Source organism: Anabrus simplex, chromosome 3 (genome assembly GCF_040414725.1).
Source record: "Anabrus simplex isolate iqAnaSimp1 chromosome 3, ASM4041472v1, whole genome shotgun sequence".
Taxonomy (NCBI): Eukaryota; Metazoa; Arthropoda; class Insecta; order Orthoptera; family Tettigoniidae; genus Anabrus; species Anabrus simplex.
In genome coordinates, this window is record NC_090267.1 from 522,434,774 (window position 1) to 522,454,779 (window position 20,006).

General features: G+C 38.4%; 1 protein-coding gene across 1 annotated transcript in view; it reads left to right on the forward strand.

Annotated features, from left to right (window-relative positions):
- Positions 1-20,006, forward strand: part of ix (intersex) — a 93,353-nt gene that overhangs the window by 44,892 nt on the left and 28,455 nt on the right. The window contains exon 3 of the mRNA XM_067143691.2: positions 17,903-17,987. Coding sequence (XP_066999792.2) covers positions 17,903-17,987 — 85 coding nt within the window. The remainder of the gene's footprint in view (positions 1-17,902; positions 17,988-20,006) is intronic.

The following is a 20,006-nucleotide window of genomic DNA, read 5'->3' on the forward strand; positions in this document are numbered from 1 at the left end:
ACTCCCTTTCTCAAGTTCATCTTCTCCATGGAATCATCATAGAGAGTGCTTACAAGAGTGATATCACGCTTATCTTTCCACTTCATTATCATCTGTTTCTTTCGATAACCTGAAACTCTTTTGCCCTTCTGTAATTTTGCCTTCTTCACAAAGTCTGGAAACTCCTTTCTACAGTACTAGTCCTCATGGTCCCTACAACATCACTTTTCCTTTCACAAAGCTTATCTGCCAATGTCGGGCTAGTACATCAGTTATCAAGGTACAAACAATATCCCTTGTCGCCATTAATGCTTTCATGGTGCGTACTTATAGACATGATATTGTATAGGCTTTTGCGCTTGTGCCTTGTCAAGAAAATAAGGTGAAATTCTTAATGTTTTGCAGAAAACTGTGTTCTCCGTCCTCAGAAGAATTCTCGACTGTCCACGAGAAAGGCTTCTTAAAAAATGACACTTTTGAATTTGGAACGTTATAATAGAAATAGAAGTGGAAATGATATGTTCATTCATCACCAGATGGACCCCAGGACGTGGCACAATGCTAGCGTTCGAAGCAGAAGCTGACCGAACCATCACAGTCAGACTAAACGGTTCACTTAACGTGTTTGCGTAACATATGACAGGTGTAAGACATAGACATAAGCCTGGAATGAAACATCTGGCGACGAGAAACGTACGAATTTGGAAAAACACAGAGATGAAATAACAATAGTGAAGGGGCGGGGAAGGGAACTACCTACGTAAATTCTTAATGGCTGGCAACCAGGTATTACTTAATTGATAGCTGGTGTCCCTGTTGAAATTCTTAGGATTTCTACGTATTTCCACAGCTTCCTGTATAATCCTGGACCTGTAGTGTCTAGTGTGGGTAAGAGCTCGAGTATCTTGGAACATGACATCATGAGCCGACGATAGAGCGTGCCGATTTGTCAGGTTGGTTGAGACGATTATTACATTCATGTTCTTTGATACGGGTACCAATGGACCAGCATGTTTAGTCGATGTATACTTTACGGCACGTACAGGGAATTTCGTATACCCCAGGATGTACAAGTGGGGACAATTTGTCTTTGGTTTTACTCAGACTGTGAGCAATTTTAGTTTCGGTGCCAAAACTGTCCTCCGCAAACACAATATAAAAACCGATGGTATCTCCCGCCTCTGGTATACTCGCCGAAATTTACGTAGACCATTTACAGCACACATCATTTAGTAAAATAGACAATGTATTTTTTTGGTGTAAATTTGTTGATGATATATTCGTCATAATCGACAATAGATCCACAAATGAAACCAATATATTAGATAAACTCAACACAATAGACCCTCATATAAAATTTACCACGGAAACAGAAAACAATCGCAATCTGAACTACTTGGACATATCAATAACCAGACATGAAGACTACCTTTCTTACAAAATATTCAGAAAACCCACGCATACCTCAAATACAATCAAAATAGATTCCGTTCACCCCAACACACACAAAAAAGCAGTTTACTACTGCATGATACACAGAGCATTCAATATACTATTAACAAAAGAAGATTTAAACAAAGAATTACAACTGATTCATGACATAGCTAAAAACAATGGATACAAGAAAGAAATGGTCAACAAAATCATTCACAAAATAAAATACCAACCCAAAACCAAATTAACAAAAGCAGACAAATCCAAGAAAGATTACGCACTATTCACCTTCAATAATGTACACATATACCCCATAACTAATGTTTTTAAAAAACATAACTTAAGAATAGCATTTAAAACTACACACAACAGTACCAACATCATACACGTCAGGACAGTCAACAGCAACAACAAATACAACCACTCAGGGGTATACCGTATCAAATGCAATAACTGTGATACAAGCTATGTCGGACGCACCGGTAAAAACTTCCTAACCCGATATAATGAACACATAAACGCGGTAAAACACAATTTTTTCCCAATAGGCCAACATGTCGAAGACTATAAACACAGCTTCACAAACATTGAGAACGATATGCAAATCCTGAACATAAACCCCAAAGGCCCCCTGCTCAACATAACAGAAGAATTTTACATCACTCTAGATCAGTATACCAATCCAAATTACAACATAAATGAAATTACAGAGAAAACTAACTACAGTTATCCCCGTCCTAAAAAACTCTTACCTTAAGATAATCAATAAACAGAACACGACACGCGACAGAGAAACATCAAACAACACACCTAGCTCCACCCCCACAACAGCAACTCTCCCTTCCCGTCACAGCAGCTAGTATGAGCCCAAGAAGAACACGAAGCAGTACACAACAAGCTCGCATATCAAACACGACTCGGCCACACCAACAACAGTAAGTACATATTCAAATTAGCACACACAACCCTCAGACATTCCTCCAACATAAATATCACTCATAGCTCAATCTTATCTTCCACAGATAATATAACATCACTGCACAGCTACAAATGGGAAAGGAGCCACTACTTTGAACCCATTTTTTCTACTTTTTTTTTTTTGCTACTTGCTTTACGTCACACCGACACAGATAGGTCTTATGGTGACGGTGGGACAGGGAAGGGCTAGGAGTGGGAAGGAAGTGGCCGTGGCCTTAATTAAGGTACAGCCCCAGCATTTGCCTGGTGTGAAAATGGGAAACCACGGAAAACCATTTTCAGGGCTGCCAACAATGGGGTTCGAACGTACTATCTCCCGAATACTGGATACTGGCCGCACTTAAGCGACTGCAGCTATCAATGTCACTCAAATTTTATGGACGTTACAGGACAACATGATTCGATTTTAACATAAAGCAACAGATTCAACACACAGCAGAGCTGAACATATTTTAGCCTAATTCTATCCATACGTCTGGCACCCTTTTTTTAAATTGGTAAGTGTTTTATTCTATGTATGTACATGAACACAAAATCTTTTATTCATATAACGTGACAATTTTACAAGCAAATCATATCATTTAAACTCCAGGAACAGCAACCAAGTGCACAACTATGTAAATAAGACTTGAACACAGAAGTCAACCGATGAATTGAACAACACACAAGACACGAACGTTCATGTGCATGAAGTGTTCCTATATATATTGTATTCATCTTATATATATCTATATATATACTAGCTGATGTACCCGTGCTTCGCTACGGAATTCTACATTGTACACAGAATTCTAGGTTAGGTAGTGTACATGTTGTGAGTAAGATTGTATTAAATTGTATAGCACTTAACGTTACTCTAGAAATGCGACGAGGAAGTCACCAACGTCCTTTATCATATGAAGACTGGGTTAGGGAATTTTCATTGTAATAGTAGGCCCCCTTGCCTACCATCAGTCACAATCAGGTTGGGAATTTTTCATTATAATGGCAGACACTCACTCTCTACCTGCCTTTTTACATCCTCAGAAAGACTGTCTTAGTAGTTTTCCCAACTCAAATGAACTTAGGTCATTACAATGACGTCAGTAGGAATGGCACGATTAAAAGCAATGCTTTCATATCAAATACTTGATAAAATAAAAAACCACACATTTTCTCACTTTTAACGAATGGTACTACGCTGACCGGGCGAGTTGGCCGTGCGCGTAGAGGCGTGCGGCTGTGAGCTTGCATCCGGGAGATAGTAGGTTCGAATCCCACTATCGGCAGCCCTGAAAATGGTTTTCCGTGGTTTCCCATTTTCACACCAGGCAAATGCTGGGGCTGTACCTTACTTAAGGCCACGGCCGCTTCCTTCCAACTCCTAGGCCTTTCCTATCCCATCGTCGCCATAAGACCTATCTGTGTCGGTGCGACGTAAAGCCCATAGAAAAAAAAAAGGTACTACGCTGCCAATCTAATAGTCCAAAGCTCGAGAGTTGGAATGACCAAGCCACAGACAGCCGTGATCCGTGAGCACACTTCGTCTCCCTTCAGCTGGGTGGGGGTGTCGAATAGTGGAGAATCCCAGGGCAAAAACTATGCCCTTTTACTAATCTGTTTCCTAGGAGTACCCGATAAGTCAGAAAATCTCAGTTCATTACACGGGCAGCGGAAAAATCTATCTGACTTGGAGGTAAATTTTTCCTCCAAGCCAGAGGAGAATCCCCCCCCCCTCTTCATTGCTAATTTGGAATAAAATGAATGTAGAATTTAATAAAAGTGGAGAAGAAGAAGCTTTTCTTAAGAAACAGCACTTTTCAGGGTTGAATTTTGAGTTTAGTGAATTGTGGTGCTATAATTTGGAATAAGCCTAAATTGTAGTTCTAGACCAGGTCATTTTACTACTACTACTACTACTACTACTACTACTACTACTACTACTACTACTACTACTACAGCCCCTGCCTTAAGTATGCACACTGCTCATTCAAACCAGCACGTCAGAGTAGAGGTCGAATAGCTGGAATACTATGATGAACCAGAGGAATGGCATGCTAAAGAAGAAAGTTCTGCAATTCCCCAGCTATTTCCCGCCAGTATTCAGTTAGGCTGTTATACTCAGCACGCAGCAGTAATCCCATCTCTCTGAGTTGAGCGGCAGCATAAAAGACAAAGAACATCACAACAAACAATGGTCAATGTAATGTTATTGTTGATTAATGTTATGCGCTTTCAATATTGTAGGCCTTCGCATTTAATTTTCTTCCGACTCTGAAATACCACTCTTATCATTGTCGTTATACGGTAAAACTGAATAAAACATAAATGGTCAGAAATTGTATTCTCTATAACTTTTGTTATGTAGTACTTTTAGATAGAACCAATGACATAGGTATTTAAAAATTAAATTTTAGGCACCTTCCTCTAAACTACAATTTCATCCAGGGTGAATAAAATTGTTTATAACTTAGACTGCAGTTCCTTATTCCCCGACTCTATATACCGACTTTCATTAAATTCTGTTAACCCATTTTCTCGTGGCTCGGCGTTGATATGGACTTGGCAACAAAAGTACAAATTCATAAATATCTGTTTTATCAAAGCCGGTATGGTAACAAAGTATGACATAACTGATGGGAAATTTAATTCTATATAACTTACGTTATGTAGTATTTATCGATAGGACCACTAATAATATAAATATTTGAGAATTACATTTTAGGCCTTCCCCTAAACTACCATTTCACTCAGCGTGAGTAAAATTATTTAAAGCCTAGATTGTAGTGGCTCAACCCCCCGACTTCACATACCAATTTTCATTAAATTCTCTTCAGCTGTTTTCTCGTGATGCGTGTACATACATACATACATACATACATACATACAGACAGACAGACAGACAGAAATTACGGAAAAGTAAAAGTTGTATTTCGTTGTTACTATGGACATGACCGGTGCAGAAATACCATTCTTTTCAAATTATGAGCAATGTACAGACAAAACTCTTATAATATATATATAGATAAGTTAGGTTTAAGTAGAGATGTGTTTTATAAACTAATTTTAAGACCTAAAACATATCATTTTAGACATACAATTGCATTGTTGCACATAGTGACATACACGCCAGTTCCCGTTTCGACATGCCCCGTTTGGATGTGACCAAATGTTTATTATCATATGGCATTCCCTAGACAATGTAATCTTAATCATAGCTTCATGACATAGATATGAATGTATGGTTCAGCTGAAGATGACCCTATGTAAGGGGTCGAAACCGGTCCTGTAGCATAATAAGTGCAATAAATAAGTATTGGTAGGTGGAAATCCTTTCCTATTTCTAATTGTGTAATTCGTCAATACGGAAATGAAGATTGTAGATTACGGAGATGATTGACCCGTTCAGCCAGAGACGATTGAGGGTAATAAGCTGAAGTTGTTACGTGTGAGATAGGCAGGTGAAAACAGAATTTGCGGAATAAGTTATATATGAATGCCTTAGTATTATCAGAAACTATGTATTGACAAGGGACCAAAAGAAGCAAATATAATATTTAAACAAGAAAGAGTAGACTGAGCCAGCTTAGTCGAAGATAACCAAGAAAATCTCGTGAAACCGTCTACACACACCAGAATAAATTTATTTATGTTCCCCTTGGAGTGTGGGAAAGGTCCGACGTAGTCTATATATAGACATTCCATGGGGCAGGACGCTTGATGCGATGACAAGAGCCCTAGCTTAGTGGACAAGGTGGGCTTACTAAGCTAGCAACATTTACAAGCTTTAATCATTTCTCTAATTTCATCGTCCATACCTTTCCAAATGAACATCTCTTGGATCTTTTTCCAAGTTTTGAAGGTGCCTAAATGCCCCCCGTAATGGGATCTCATGATAGTACTTGAAGATCATAGGCACAAGCACAGCTGGAACGACTACTTTCATCTTTTGATCATGCCTCAAAGGGCAACACAAAACCGCGTTTCTCGACACATAAGGGACGACATGTTCCCCAGGGGACAGGGTTTCCATTATTGGAGCCAGCACAGGATCTTCTCGTTGATATTTTTCAATATTCCGAAATAACATAGGGGCATCAGTTAGAATAACATTGATACCCAAAGGTATGGGCATGGGAAGAGAAGGACTATCTTCCTGTACGGTCTTCTCCACTTCATGAGAAAACATGCGGCGTAGTCCATCCGCAACTACATTTTCATATCCTCTACTGTGCCTCACATCAAATTGGAAAGCAGATATCCTGATGGCCCAGCGGGCTATATGACCAGTATGACGAGGCCTACCTAACACCCAACTTAAGGCTTGGCTAGCTGTTTCTAGGTCGAATTTGACATGTTCCAGATAGAGGCGGAACTTCTCTAGTGCAAACAAAACTGCCAAACCCTCAAGTATATAGATGGAATATTTGGCCTCTTGAGCCGATAAGGTCCTAGAAGCATAGGCGATGGGTTACCTTTCGAGTTCCGTTTCCTGAAGGACAGCGGCTTCCACCGATGATGAGGCATCTGTTTGAACAATGAATTTCTTAGAGAAATCTGGGATGGCTAATACAGGGGTGTACAAAGAGCTAATTTCAGATCTTCAAAAGCGGTTTGCAGAGACGGCCCTCATTCAAATTTGACGGCTTTCGTAGGGAGTAAATTCAAGGGCGCCGCTCTGTTAGCGAAGTTAGGAATAAATTTCCTGAAAAAATTCACCATGCCTATAAACCTGGCTGTGCCTTTGATGTCCGTAGGAGGTTTGAAATAACGGATAGCCTGAGTTCTAGAATGATCAGTGGAAACACCATCGGGTGGCACAATATGCCCTAAGAACGACATGGAAGGTTTAGCAATAGCTACCTTAGTTAAATTCACAGTCAACCCAGCCTTACGAAGTCGATTGAGTACTTCCTTTAGATGATCTAGGTGTTCTTCAAAGGTCTCAGAAAATACGACGACGTTATCGAGGTAGTGATATAGATATTCAAATTTGCTGTCCGAGAAGACCCTATCTAATCAATATAAGGAAATATTTCCACCTAATCGATACCTTTCTTTTATTAGCCTTTGGCAATTTATAAAATCATCAGGGCATGTTTTGATCGCTTTGTGATCATCATCAGCTGCATATGCAAAAGCTTAGATAAAACAATTTAAAGCAATCACATAGTTAAATCTTTGTTGACTTTAAAAACTAATGTTAGTAAAGGACGTATGGGTTGGGGGGGGGGGGGGGGGGCGGTTGTGAAGGACGTTAAACATTAAAATGAATTAAAATACTATCTATGAGCTAAAATGTCTTTGGTATCACTTTAGGTCCCGAAGGCTTAATAAAATCACTTGTTTAAAAAACTAAAAAAAATTTGGTGTTGTGATCCTGAAGAAATGTTTTTTGCTGAAATATGCTTCTTCTTTACTTGACTTCTAGTTTTCTTCCTCGTCACTTTGTACTGTACTAAAAAAGGCTGATCCTCTTGTTTATCCTTTTCTAAGTGGAAAGGGTGTATCCGGTGTTGGTTGAATTAAGAATGGTATTCATAAACATATCAGGTTGGATAGCTTGTAGTACGATCTGTAACCGGCAGAAAGAAATATGCGTCTATTAGTTAAAATTGCCTGGGGAAGTGTTGTCTAAGGAAATTATTTAGAATAATGATTGAGAAATTTTGAACTTACCCCTGTCCAATTCACTTCCTTTACTTCCCATAATTACGGGTGTGGGTCTGATTCAACTGTCCTTGACCAGGTGTAATAGCGGTGTGATGTGGTTTGTATGCCAGGTTGATTCGGAGGGTGGAGGGGAAGCGAGGACGTGTTGTCCGTGAGGAGGTGGCTTCTGTCTGTGATGTAGGGCCCTCGTGCTTGCTTGTTACAATTGCTGGGCGTGTTTGATTCCTACTTAATAAATCTATGTATCTCAGTATATGTTCGTATAAGGGATTTCTTTGTTCATTCATCTCATTTAAGTTCTTGTCCTTATTAATTAACTTATCCAGGAAAATGTGAATATTTTGTAAAATATTCATCAGTCTACCTTTATTTATTCTATTAATAATTATAAGGTCTTGTTTGATATCTGTAAATTTATGACCTGTCTCTTTCTTAAGTACTCCCATTGCGGAAAACCTATATTTTTCCGCATTGACGTGTTCTTGTTACTTCATTTCCCTACAGATGTGGCCTTGCGGTGGTTGCAAATCAACTTGTAAATTCCTGAATCCTGGAAACATTTTTCTTTGTTGTTATTAACCATGTTGTGCTTGAAAAACCTGTGCCTAGTGCTAGCTTGATGTCGTATTTCTGTAAAATATTGGTAATTACGTAAATGTTAGGATTGTTGTAGGTGAACCTCACATACCTTTCTGTTTTCTCTGACTGTTTTATTAAATTTGTTTGTTACATGAACCTGTTAATAATTTTAAGACTGAAGCCATTAATCAAGGCCTGTTGTCGGATGAAAGCAAGTTTTTTATTTCTCTCCTTGTTGGTTAACGGAACTTCGAAGGCCCAGTTAATAAAGCTATAATACGCAGATTTTTTCTGTTAGTCGGGTTGTAGAGAGTTATTATGAATCATGGTTGGAGTAAATGTAGGCTTCGTATGTATTCCAAAGTAAAATTGGTTCCCTTTTCTAGTTGTTGCAACGTCTAAAAAGTTAATTGAACCATTTTTCTCTTCTTCAATATTAAACTGTATATTAGGATCTAAGGTGTTCAAGACATTCCAAATACTAAGATTATCATTGAGATCCTTATTAATTATAGCATATGTATCATCTACATAGTGTATCCACAAATCAAGCCCTTTAACGTCGTGTACAATACAGGAATGTTCCAAGTGATCCAAGTATATATCAGCTAATATGCCTTAGGCTGGTGCTCCCATGGGGAGGCCTTCTTGTTGGTACATCTTGTTGTTAAATAAAAAGTAGTTCTGGTTAAGTACGAATTTAAGGATTGTCATGAACTCTTCTATTTCGTGTATGCTGATCTGTTTGTGTTCTAATAAATTAGTTTTTATGATCTTAATAGTATTTTGCATGGGGATATTTGTATACATGTCTTTCATATCAAATGAACAAGTAACATGAGTAGGTTTGAGTTTGAAGTCCTTAATCGTCTTACAGAAGTCACTAGAACTTTTTACGGCAGTGTTAGAATGAAAAACATAGTTTTGTGTTAAAAACTTATGAAAGCATTGTGATGTTTTATATGTGGAGCTCTTGTGGAAATTAATTACTGGTCTAATAGGTATATCCTGTTTTATGCAACTTGGGCATGGCTCTTGCCATAGGCAGTCCTGGGTTCATATTTACCAGCTTTTGTGATTCCTGCTCACTTAGAAGGAAAGGAGTTCGTTTGAGTATTCCTTTCAAATGTATTTGAATCTGTGAAGTGGGATCTTTATCTATGACCTTGAACTTATTATTATTGAAAAAGGTTTCAGTTTTCTCAATATAATTGGTTTTGTTTAAAATGACTGTAGTTCCTCCCTTATCCGCTTTAGTAACGACTTTGTCTCTTTGCCCGATTTTGTGTTGTAGTTCATTGTTTATCCTTGTGTTATCATTATTTTTCTTAAATCCGTTTATGCCTTTGCTGGCAGGATGTAGTGTTTACAGTGCACTATGTCTTCTGGTATGGGCTAGGGTAAATTTTGTTACTTTCATTAACCTGTCTCAGACTCATCCTTGGCTTTGACAATATGAAAGTGACCGAGGTGCCAGTAATGCCATTCCTTATGCAGCCAGACCCTCTTATGAATGGTGTGAAAATATCACTCATAGGGTCGGTTGGTGCATGCATTTCAGTGGGCTTGGCAGACTGATATGCAATAGTAACTTCTGGCTCAGTGAGGAAAGCAACGGGAAACTACCTCACTCCTCATTTCCCTAGTATGTCTCTTCATTGACACCTAGGCTATCTATGACAGCTGTTGGTGGAGCTGTAGACGATCAAACCAGCCCTCGGGCTGAATACCCAAAAGAAGAAATCCTTTTATTAGGGAAGGAATTTTTTTCTTTGCTTCATATCTCAAGTCGTTCTGTACTTTGGCTGGGAGAATCTGTATGGCTGCTTCGGTTTTTGCTAAAGTAAGGGTCAGCTCCTTACTTTTGTTGGAGCTGTGCCAATTATAATTTGGGCCTTTACCTAATATTTGTAATTCTTGATCTGTGAAAACTGTTTCTGATAAGTTTTCGACTGGAGGTGGGCATCTGTTTTGATCAAAGTTTGGTTTAAACTGTAACTTATTCCCTTTTTTCGCATTATCCTCTTTCAGGATCTCTAGTTTCTTGTTTAGTGTTTCTTGTTTCTTTTCCATTAACTTATCTACTTTATCCCTACTGTGTTTAAGGAAGAAGTCCCATTTTAACGGTAAAAGGGTGGCTGAAGCTGTGAGGTGTACTAAGTATAATTCATGATTGGGAAATTGTTTCTTTTTGTACATGAATTTTATCTCCCTTTTTAACCAAGTTCGGTTAACCATTTTCTGTTTGAAATTCTGAGTGTAATTTTTTTCATTTGAATCCCTTTTAGAAATTTACGTATTAAGTAGTTTTTTAGACATTCTTTAAGAAACACTATGTTTTTGCTTACTGTTGCTATTTTCACCTTTAGTCTTAGATAGGTGTTCATGATATTTCCTGCCTGGTTAGCGTTGATGATGATCGCAAAACGATTGAAACATGTCCTGTTATTCTTAATGATTATATATTATATAATATTATATATATATATATATAATATTATATAAATTGCCAAAGGAAAAATAAAAGAAAGGTATCAATTAGGTGGAAATATTTTCTTATATTGATTAGATTATCGATACGGCAGTGAAGTGGATAGTTTGTAAGACCCTATCTAGCAGTCTAGTAAGAACAGCTGCCCCCGTGGGGAGCCCGAAAGGCACACGGTCGTACTCGTACAAGTTCCAATCTGTGGCAAAAGCTGTTAGATGTTTCGATTCTTCAGCTAGAGGGATCTGGTTGTACGCCTGTTTAAGATCAAGGATGGTAAAGAACTTGGCCTTCCAAAACCATGAAAAGCAATAGTGAAGATCAGGAAGGAGCACAGATTGTAACACCACCTTACGGTTCAAAGCCCTGTAATCAATCACCGGCCTGAAGCCACCTTGCGGGTTTGGCACGAGAAAAATGGGCAATGAAAACGCCGACTTAGAAGGTCGAATGATACCGTCCTTCAACATCTGAACGATGATTTCCTTAAAAGCCTTCATTTTAGGTGGGGATAGTCTATAAGATGGAAACCTAACTAGAATCGAATCCATAACCTCAATCTTATTTTTGATATGCTCAGTAACACAAAGAGTATCAGAAAATACATCAGAAAAGGACTGACACAACTTACGAATACTTTCAGGCTGCTCCTCAGGTAAATGTCTAAGATCTAACAACATCTCGCCCTGGGTAGGCGAAACAGAAGAATATGATGCAGAATTACATTTTAAAAGAGGAATGTTACAGTTACTAGCAAATTTGAAGGTGCACGACTTGCTCTGAATGTCGAACACAAGACATGTAGAAGACATGAAATCAGCCCCCAATATTACAGGGCAAGACAAGTGTTTAGCCACAAATAACTTCACTTTCCTACGAATTTTAGCAAAAATGAAACCTAAAATTTCTAATGGAGATGAGTTAGCCAAAACACATTTAACAGAAGAGGAACTATAGTCCGGAAACTTACAAACAGTTTTTAATTTAGAGTACAATTCTTCTGAAATTATGGAACACACACTCCTGAGTCTAATAGAGCGATGACAGGTTCATTATTTACTTCAATTCTAAGGAATGCTACAAATGCAGGGGCCTCTGCCGCAATTCCGAGGCATTCTCTGGGGCCTTCAAATGATGAATAAGAAGAAACTTCACCCTTACCAGAACTTTTACTGGGTTTGCCAGGGACTGAGCCTCGGGAAGGTGAACATACTGACTCAGCCGATGACACTAGTCATTTCCTATTATTTGTTTTACTGGGTGAGTTGGCCGTGCGGTTAGGAGCACGCAGCTGGGAGCTCGCATCCTGGAGATAGTGAGTTCGAACCCCACTGTCAGCAGTCCTGAAGGTGGCTTTCTGTGGTTTCCCATTTTCACACCAGGCAAATGTTGGGGCTGTACCTTAATTAAGGCCACAGCCGCTTCCTTCCCATTCCTAGGCCTTTCCTGTCCCATCGTCGCCATAAGACCAATATGTGTCGATGCGACGTAAAGCAAATAGAAAAAAAGGGAAAAATTATTTGGTTTAGCGGAGGTAGCACCAGAAGTTGAACAGGAGGGGGTGCTATTGACATTAGTGCAATTCTTGGCGAGGTGAGCAAATGAGCCACATTTAAAGCAACCTGGAGATGAAGCTTCAACTATTTTGTCCGAAAGGACGCCTACAGAATATGGATACATAATTTGAAGTATTTGGGAATGCGATAGGGAGAACACTAGTGCATGGTCTTGAAATTCTACCAAGAATCTTAAGAAAGAAATGTCTTCATTAGTTGAGTTGATGAAAATTTTGATTTGCCCTTCAGCAACTTGGCCAATGGATGAGGCAAACTATGGAAACCAGGTTACATAATAGGTGACGGCATAGGAGATAGAGAAGTCTCAACCATAGCATTATTCAAAAAGAAAGGCGGAATTTGACTTGTATGACCAGACTGTTTCCAATAGGGCAGATGTTTGTTGAGTAGCAACAGATTTTCGGCTTTCAATAGTTTTATTAGGATCTTCCTCAGTAGCCAAGTTTATCAAAGGGATCTGGTCTGTTTTGGGAGCAGCTGCCCCATTCAACAATTGACTAACTCTATTTGACATTTCCGACAGATGTTTGACCAAATTGCTAGCCTCTTTAGCATGATACTCTTTTAATTTGAGAGACAATAGGTCTGGTTAGCAGATGGATCGCTCACTTCAAAAAAACTCACTACAGACGCTAGCTTGGTGGTATTGTCAGTGATGCGGGATAGAGCTCTATTCATTTTCTTTTTCCCCAAAGACTGGGATGGAAATAGAAAATTCCAATGACTCTTTGAGCTTGGCAATATCTGCCACAACCGTGCCTCCAGATTGGACCTTCCTAATGAGTAGCTCATAAATCAATTCCTCCTTGCGCAAGTACCGGGGAGCGAGGACTTCGTGAGGACCAGACATATTGACCAAAAAGTTAATAATTTGGAAAATTCCCAGCAACCGAGAAAATTCTTCGAGTTCAGAACTGATCCTGTGTTTAGCCGTCAAAAAGGGCTTAATTTGGACCCATTCAACCACGCTCTGCTACCACTTATTACGGAGTTATCCGTGCAACAGAGAGAGGTGAAAGAAGGTGTGGGCTTGAATGGGTCTAACTACGATATCAAAATTAATTTAAAACTTTAAATAAAGGTTATATTTCTTTTCAGATCTCAAACTTAACAAATACTTCAATTAGTGAAATAACAAGGTTACAGGTACAAATAGCAGTTTAATACAAAACCCAAGGGTTGGAAATTACAAGTGTTGAGCTTCCAGCTCCAAATTTACAAGTTTAGAACATCACAAATGTTGAGTTTAGTTGGATGAGGATAGAAATCTCCCAATTCAAGAGCACTTTGCTCCAAAGATTACAAATACGACCTTCCAAAGGCCCCACTCAATATTACACAAGACCAGAAAGAGTTTACAAGCTCTCCGAATTCAACAAAGGAGACTGGCTGCCAATTTCTTACAGCCTACTCAAGGCAACATTACACAAAACCTTACAATCTCTGGCCTCTCTGGACACAACCTACAATTTACAATTTTTGTACACAGGGGTATATATTACCCAAACTACTGGGCCTTCGTGGAAAGAAGAACAGGTTAAATTACTGGCCCAAATACAAAATGTATGGAGGCGTACACTTGCACTCCTTGAAAACTGGGTTTAAGAACCCTACTTGGGCTTGTGGCCCTATGATGCAGAGGCTAACCCCATACTACTGAGGTGATTAGAAGAACAATTTACTTGGTAATTTAGAGGAGAAAAATGGTCACAAAATCGTAGTCACCTCAAGATAAATTGAAGGCAAACTCAAGAGGGTAACACACTCTCTATCCCCGATTTACAATTGAAGTCTTTATGAAATTTTACATTAGCCGAAAGACAGTTTACATTTTAGAAAACAGGTTTTTACATAGTTAGAAATTAGAACCTTCCCCTCGTGTAAGACTGCGGAGATAGCTACAGAGATATAAAACTGGTGGCCATTACCTGGGCTGGTGTACTGCCTGCCGAAGAATGAGACTTCCCGCCTCCTGTGTTAACACAAGCACTCAGTGTCGACAATCCAAAGACAAGGTAGCTTGAAAAGCCCCAGCTTATATACCCGAGGGGATGGTTCGAGAGGGTTCTGGACTAAATCCGGACACACCCTCTCATTTTTATTGGATAATTCAAAAGGTACAAGAAGCCTATTATTGGCTGAAAAATAATTACAGAAAATTTCTTATTGGTCAGATTCAAAAGCTGGCGGAATGAGAAGGAAGTTTGCATACATTTTTTTAAAAATTTTTCTATGCCACCTTTTCAATATAATTAATTTTGTGTTGTTAGAAATTCATATCGCTACAAAACTACATTAAAAAGGAATATGTTTCGCTTGGTTTCCAGCATCCTCAGCCTTTGTAATTTATCTCAAGGTTAAGACTTATCATTGTTAATTTGCTTATAACTAGTTTGTACTTAATTATGATTCTAAAAACTAGGTGTTAAAATACGTGGACAAAGGCATTTGTAAACACAATGGACAGTTGAACAATTTAAAATGACAGTGCTAAAAGTGGGATATACATTGATTCTAATAACATTGACGTCCAAAACACAGTAATATCTTCATAATAATGAGATTTGGCTAAAATTCTCAAGTTCTTTGTTTTCTAAAAACAATTGCTGGTTGACTTATTGTATTACAATTTGAGTCATAAATTGTTAAATCTCAGTAGTGTGTAAAGCTTAAAGTCTTAAATGCGTTGGAAATATTCTGCTTCATGTGTTGGTTTGAGGCATGCTTCTGTAATTTATTAGTTGTAAACTGTAAAATCCAACTGTTGGTAGTTTCCTTGAACTAGTCTTGATTTGACAAGCAGATTTTACATTGGAAGTAGTTTGTTTATATTAGAGCTTAGTGAAAAGGGACATCAATCCAAGAATCCTGAGGTGTTGATGTGTTTTCTTTTTTCACAATATTTAAATGATGGTGCGTCTGTAACAAAGGAAATTACGTGATAATGTTGTGTGTTATTGTGCTTTCACAGTGATCGTATTGGTATGTAGCACTTACCCCTTTGACTTACTACAGTGCCTCGCAGTACTGGTTACATTACGGTGACTGCTTGCTTTCGTGTTTCTACTCCTTGTGGTATACGTATGAAGAAGCTGTTGTGAAGGGCGAGTAGGGAACTTAGGGGAAGAAACAGTAGGCGGGGCATTAAATGTTGGAGTATCGTGTGGAGTCTTTATGCGTTGTCAGGAATTTACGACTCAAATTGTAATACAATACGTCAACTAACAATTGTTTTTAGAAAACAAAGAACTTGAGAATTTTAGCCAAATCTCATTATTATGAAGATATTACTGTGTTTTGGACGTCAATGTTATTAGAATCAATGTATATCCCACTTTTAGCACTGTCATTTTAAATTGTTCAACTGTCCATTGTGTTTACAAATGCCTTTGTCCACGTATTTTAACACCTAGTTTTTAGAATCATAATTAAGTACAAACTAGTTATAAGCAAATTAACAATGATAAGTCTTAACCTTGAGATAAATTACAAAGGCTTAGGATGCTCGAAACCGAGCGAAACATGTTTTTTAAATGTAGTGTTGTAGCAATATGAATTTCTAACAACACAAAATTAATTGTATTGAAAAGATGGTATAGAAAAATAAAAAATACAAATTTGTATGCAAATTATAGCAAATTTCAATACGGGTCCAAACATGAGATTAGTTACATGTAATGAGAAGGAAGTGTTGCAAATCTTGAAATAACAAATTAAATGAAGATTGATTTAGTTATGAAAACCTCGAAACACAACTTCCTTCCACCTTACACCAAAGACATCTATGGAGTAAAGTTCAAACTTCTTGACGTAAACCAAAACAAATAAATCCAGTCAGTTTAGGCAACTTCAAAACAACACATTACTCTGTTATTTATGAGTGACAGCTTCCGATTAATTTCCCAACTTCACGCACTAGCTTTTTCAAGATTTTTATAAGAGATAGCGTTCCTTAAGCGCTTGTTTTAAATGTGTGGAAATGAGGTGTACCTCCCGATACAGTCTGATCTGTCATTGTGTATGTCATGTTCCTGTGTAACTAGACCCTTGTCTGACCTGTCATTGTGTATGTCATGTTCCTGTCTGTGTGTGATTGACCTCTGTCCAACCTGTCATTGTGTATGTCATGTTCCTGCCAGTATGTGTAACTTGACCCTTGTCTGACCTGTCATTGTCTATGTCATGTTCTTGTGAATGTGTGACCTGACGCTGGTGTGATCTGTCATTGTGTATGTCATGTTCCTGTCATTGTGTGTGTCTTGACCCTGGTCTGACCCGTCATTGTGTATGTCGTGTTCCTGTCAGTGTGTGTCTTGACCCTGGTCTGACCTGTCATTGTGTATGTCGTGTTCCTGTCAGTGTGTGTCTTGACCCTGGTCTGACCTGTCATTGACTGTGTCATGTTCCTCTGTGTGTGATTGACCATTGTCTGACCTGTCATTGTGTATGTCATGTTCCTGTCAGTGTGTGTCTTTAACGTGGTCTGACCTGTCATTGTGTATGTCATGTTCCTGTCTGTGTGTGATTGACCTCTGTCCAACCTGTCATTGTGTATGTCATGTTCCTGCCAGTATGTGTAACTTGACCCTTGTCTGACCTGTCATTGTCTATGTCATGTTCTTGTGAATGTGTGACCTGACGTTGGTGTGATCTGTCATTGTGTATGTCATGTTCCTGTCAGTGTGTGTCTTGACCCTGGTCTGACCCGTCATTGTATATGTCGTGTTCCTGTCAGTGTGTGTCTTGACCCTGGTCTGACCTGTCATTGTGTATGTCATGTTCCTGTCAGTGTGTGTCTTGACCCTGGTCTGACCTGTCATTGTCTATGTCATGTTCTTGTGAATGTGTGACCTGACGCTGGTGTGATCTGTCATTGTGTATGTCATGTTCCTGTCAGTGTATGTCTTGACCCTGGTCTGACCTATCATTGATAATGTCATGTTCCTTTATTGCTAGACACCTTTACACATATTGTAGTATTTCATATTAAAATGGATAAAAGCTCCAACCTTTAGCATTTAGCCTATAATCCCAACATGAGAGATCTCACCTATTCCATGCCAACAGTTCTTGTTTCTTCTGTTATTTATTTTCGTTGTATTATGTAAACCAAGTACATTTGTCACCTGTTTATTTCTTTCTACAGTTTTTTGAGAATAATGATTCCCTGCAGTTCAAAATGCTCACTCGGTAACAATTTCTGTTGCATTTCCAGGAAGGGTGTGGATGTTCCTATGCCTCGGTTTGATAAGAATATGGAAGAGTTCTATTCCATTTGTGATCAGATAGAGTTACACTTGGTGAGTAAGACTGTTGCTCATTCGCTGTTTTGTTATCGCTGGGTTTGGGAGTTTTGTGACATCTCTCTTTTTAAGTGAATAAGTTAAACCACACTTCTCGCTTTTGTTTTAGTACAATGATGTGGCATATATTTAATCATTAAGTCATATTTGATCATTGTAATGTGTGTTACTGGAACAGTGCTTTACTTCTTCATGAGGTGAAATATTAGTCCCTTGTTGTATGGTACGAGTAGAGAGTCTGTTTAACTTGTGTTTGTGGTTAACCTACATTTGAGAAAGCAAACACGGTCTAGCGTACTACACATACATTCATTCAGAATATACCAAACCACAGATGATGTATAACTTTTTGTATTAGAGGTTAAGTATGACACCAGGCAGATTTCTCGTATTATGAAAGATCTTACATCAGAAGGTAGGAAATATCTCATTGCTTTTGTTTACATCCTCCACAAATTTTGTTTCCAGTTTTACTGAATACTGAAGTTCTTAAAGAACAAGGCGGTATGGACGTTACAATTGCATGACTTGCAGTGGTCGTTAAGTGTGTGGGTATTCTCACAGTTCTGGAGACTAAAACAAGAACTTCATTTAGAATGTACAACCGTGAAATCAAGACTTGAAGGCAAGCACCTGAAATAAACGTCTAACATATTAGATTGTGTTCAGTACAGGATCTGAACCCTCGCCAGCTATAGCTAAAGGGGTTGGGATCACAAAAATAACAAAAGTATGGAAGCAAGGGAAATTAGTGCTACACTTATAAATTTAACACGACATGTATTTTAAATAAAAAGAATTAAACTACACATTAAAATATGTAGAAAATAAAATAGAAGAAACAATAAACAAATTAAACCGTGTTGAAGCAACCTCAAAGTCAAACATGAATACGTCGTAGACAATGAGAAATAATACTTAACTCTAATAAAATATAATTAAAGAAATAGAAATTTATTATACCTTCACAAAGAACTATAAAAAAACCTCAGTAATCTTAGTGACACAAGTAGGTCAGAACACATTTACAGTATATTAGTAACAGTATTTAGTGGATGCTCCAGGAATTTTAATTAGTTAAGATAAAACATAAGGGATAATAATAAAGAATTTTATCCAATCGACCAACCAGAACAGCTTAAATATAATTATGGTTGCTCAACAATAAAAATGTATTAAATTAAGCATTTTAAATGACTTGCCATTGATGCTTTCATGGCCCGTAATTATAGACATACGGCTTATGTCGTATCAAGAAAATAAGGTGAAATTCTTCATGTTTCGCAGAGAACTGTGCTCGCGTCATCAGAAGAAAATCTCGACTGTCCTCGAGAAAGGCTTCTAAAACAATCTCAATGTCTCTCAGGCATGAATACATTGTAGACAGTGAGAAATAATATTTAACTCTAATAAAATATAATTATTGTATCTTCACGCTAATGAGCTGTAAAAACAAACTCAGTAAATCGTAGTGACACAAGCCCAAAAGCCTATATCATGTCTATAATTTAAATGAAAGGGGGGTAGCAGCCTTTCGGTAGTTGCAAGGGCGGCAGTCTAGATGATTGACTGATACGGCCTTGTAATAATACTCAACATGGCTTAGCTGTGTTGATACTGCTACACGGCTGAAAGCAACGGGAAACTACAGCCGTAACCACCTCCCGAGGACATGCAGCTCTCTCTGTATGAATGATGTACTGATGATGGCTTCCTCCCGGGTAAAATATTCCGGAGGTAAACTAGTCCCCCATTCGGATCTCCGGGTGGGGACTACACGAGAGGGGGCGATCATCAGGAAGATGGATACTGACATTCTGCGAGTCGGAGCGTGGAATGTTAGAAGTTTGAATCGTTGTGGTAGGTTAGAGAATCTGAAAAGGGAGATGGATAGGCTAAAGTTAGATATAGTTGGTATAAGTGAAGTACGTTGGCAGGAAGAACAGGATTTTTGGTCAGGCGACTACCGAATTATCAACACGAAATCAAACAGGGGTAATGCAGGAGTTGGTTTAA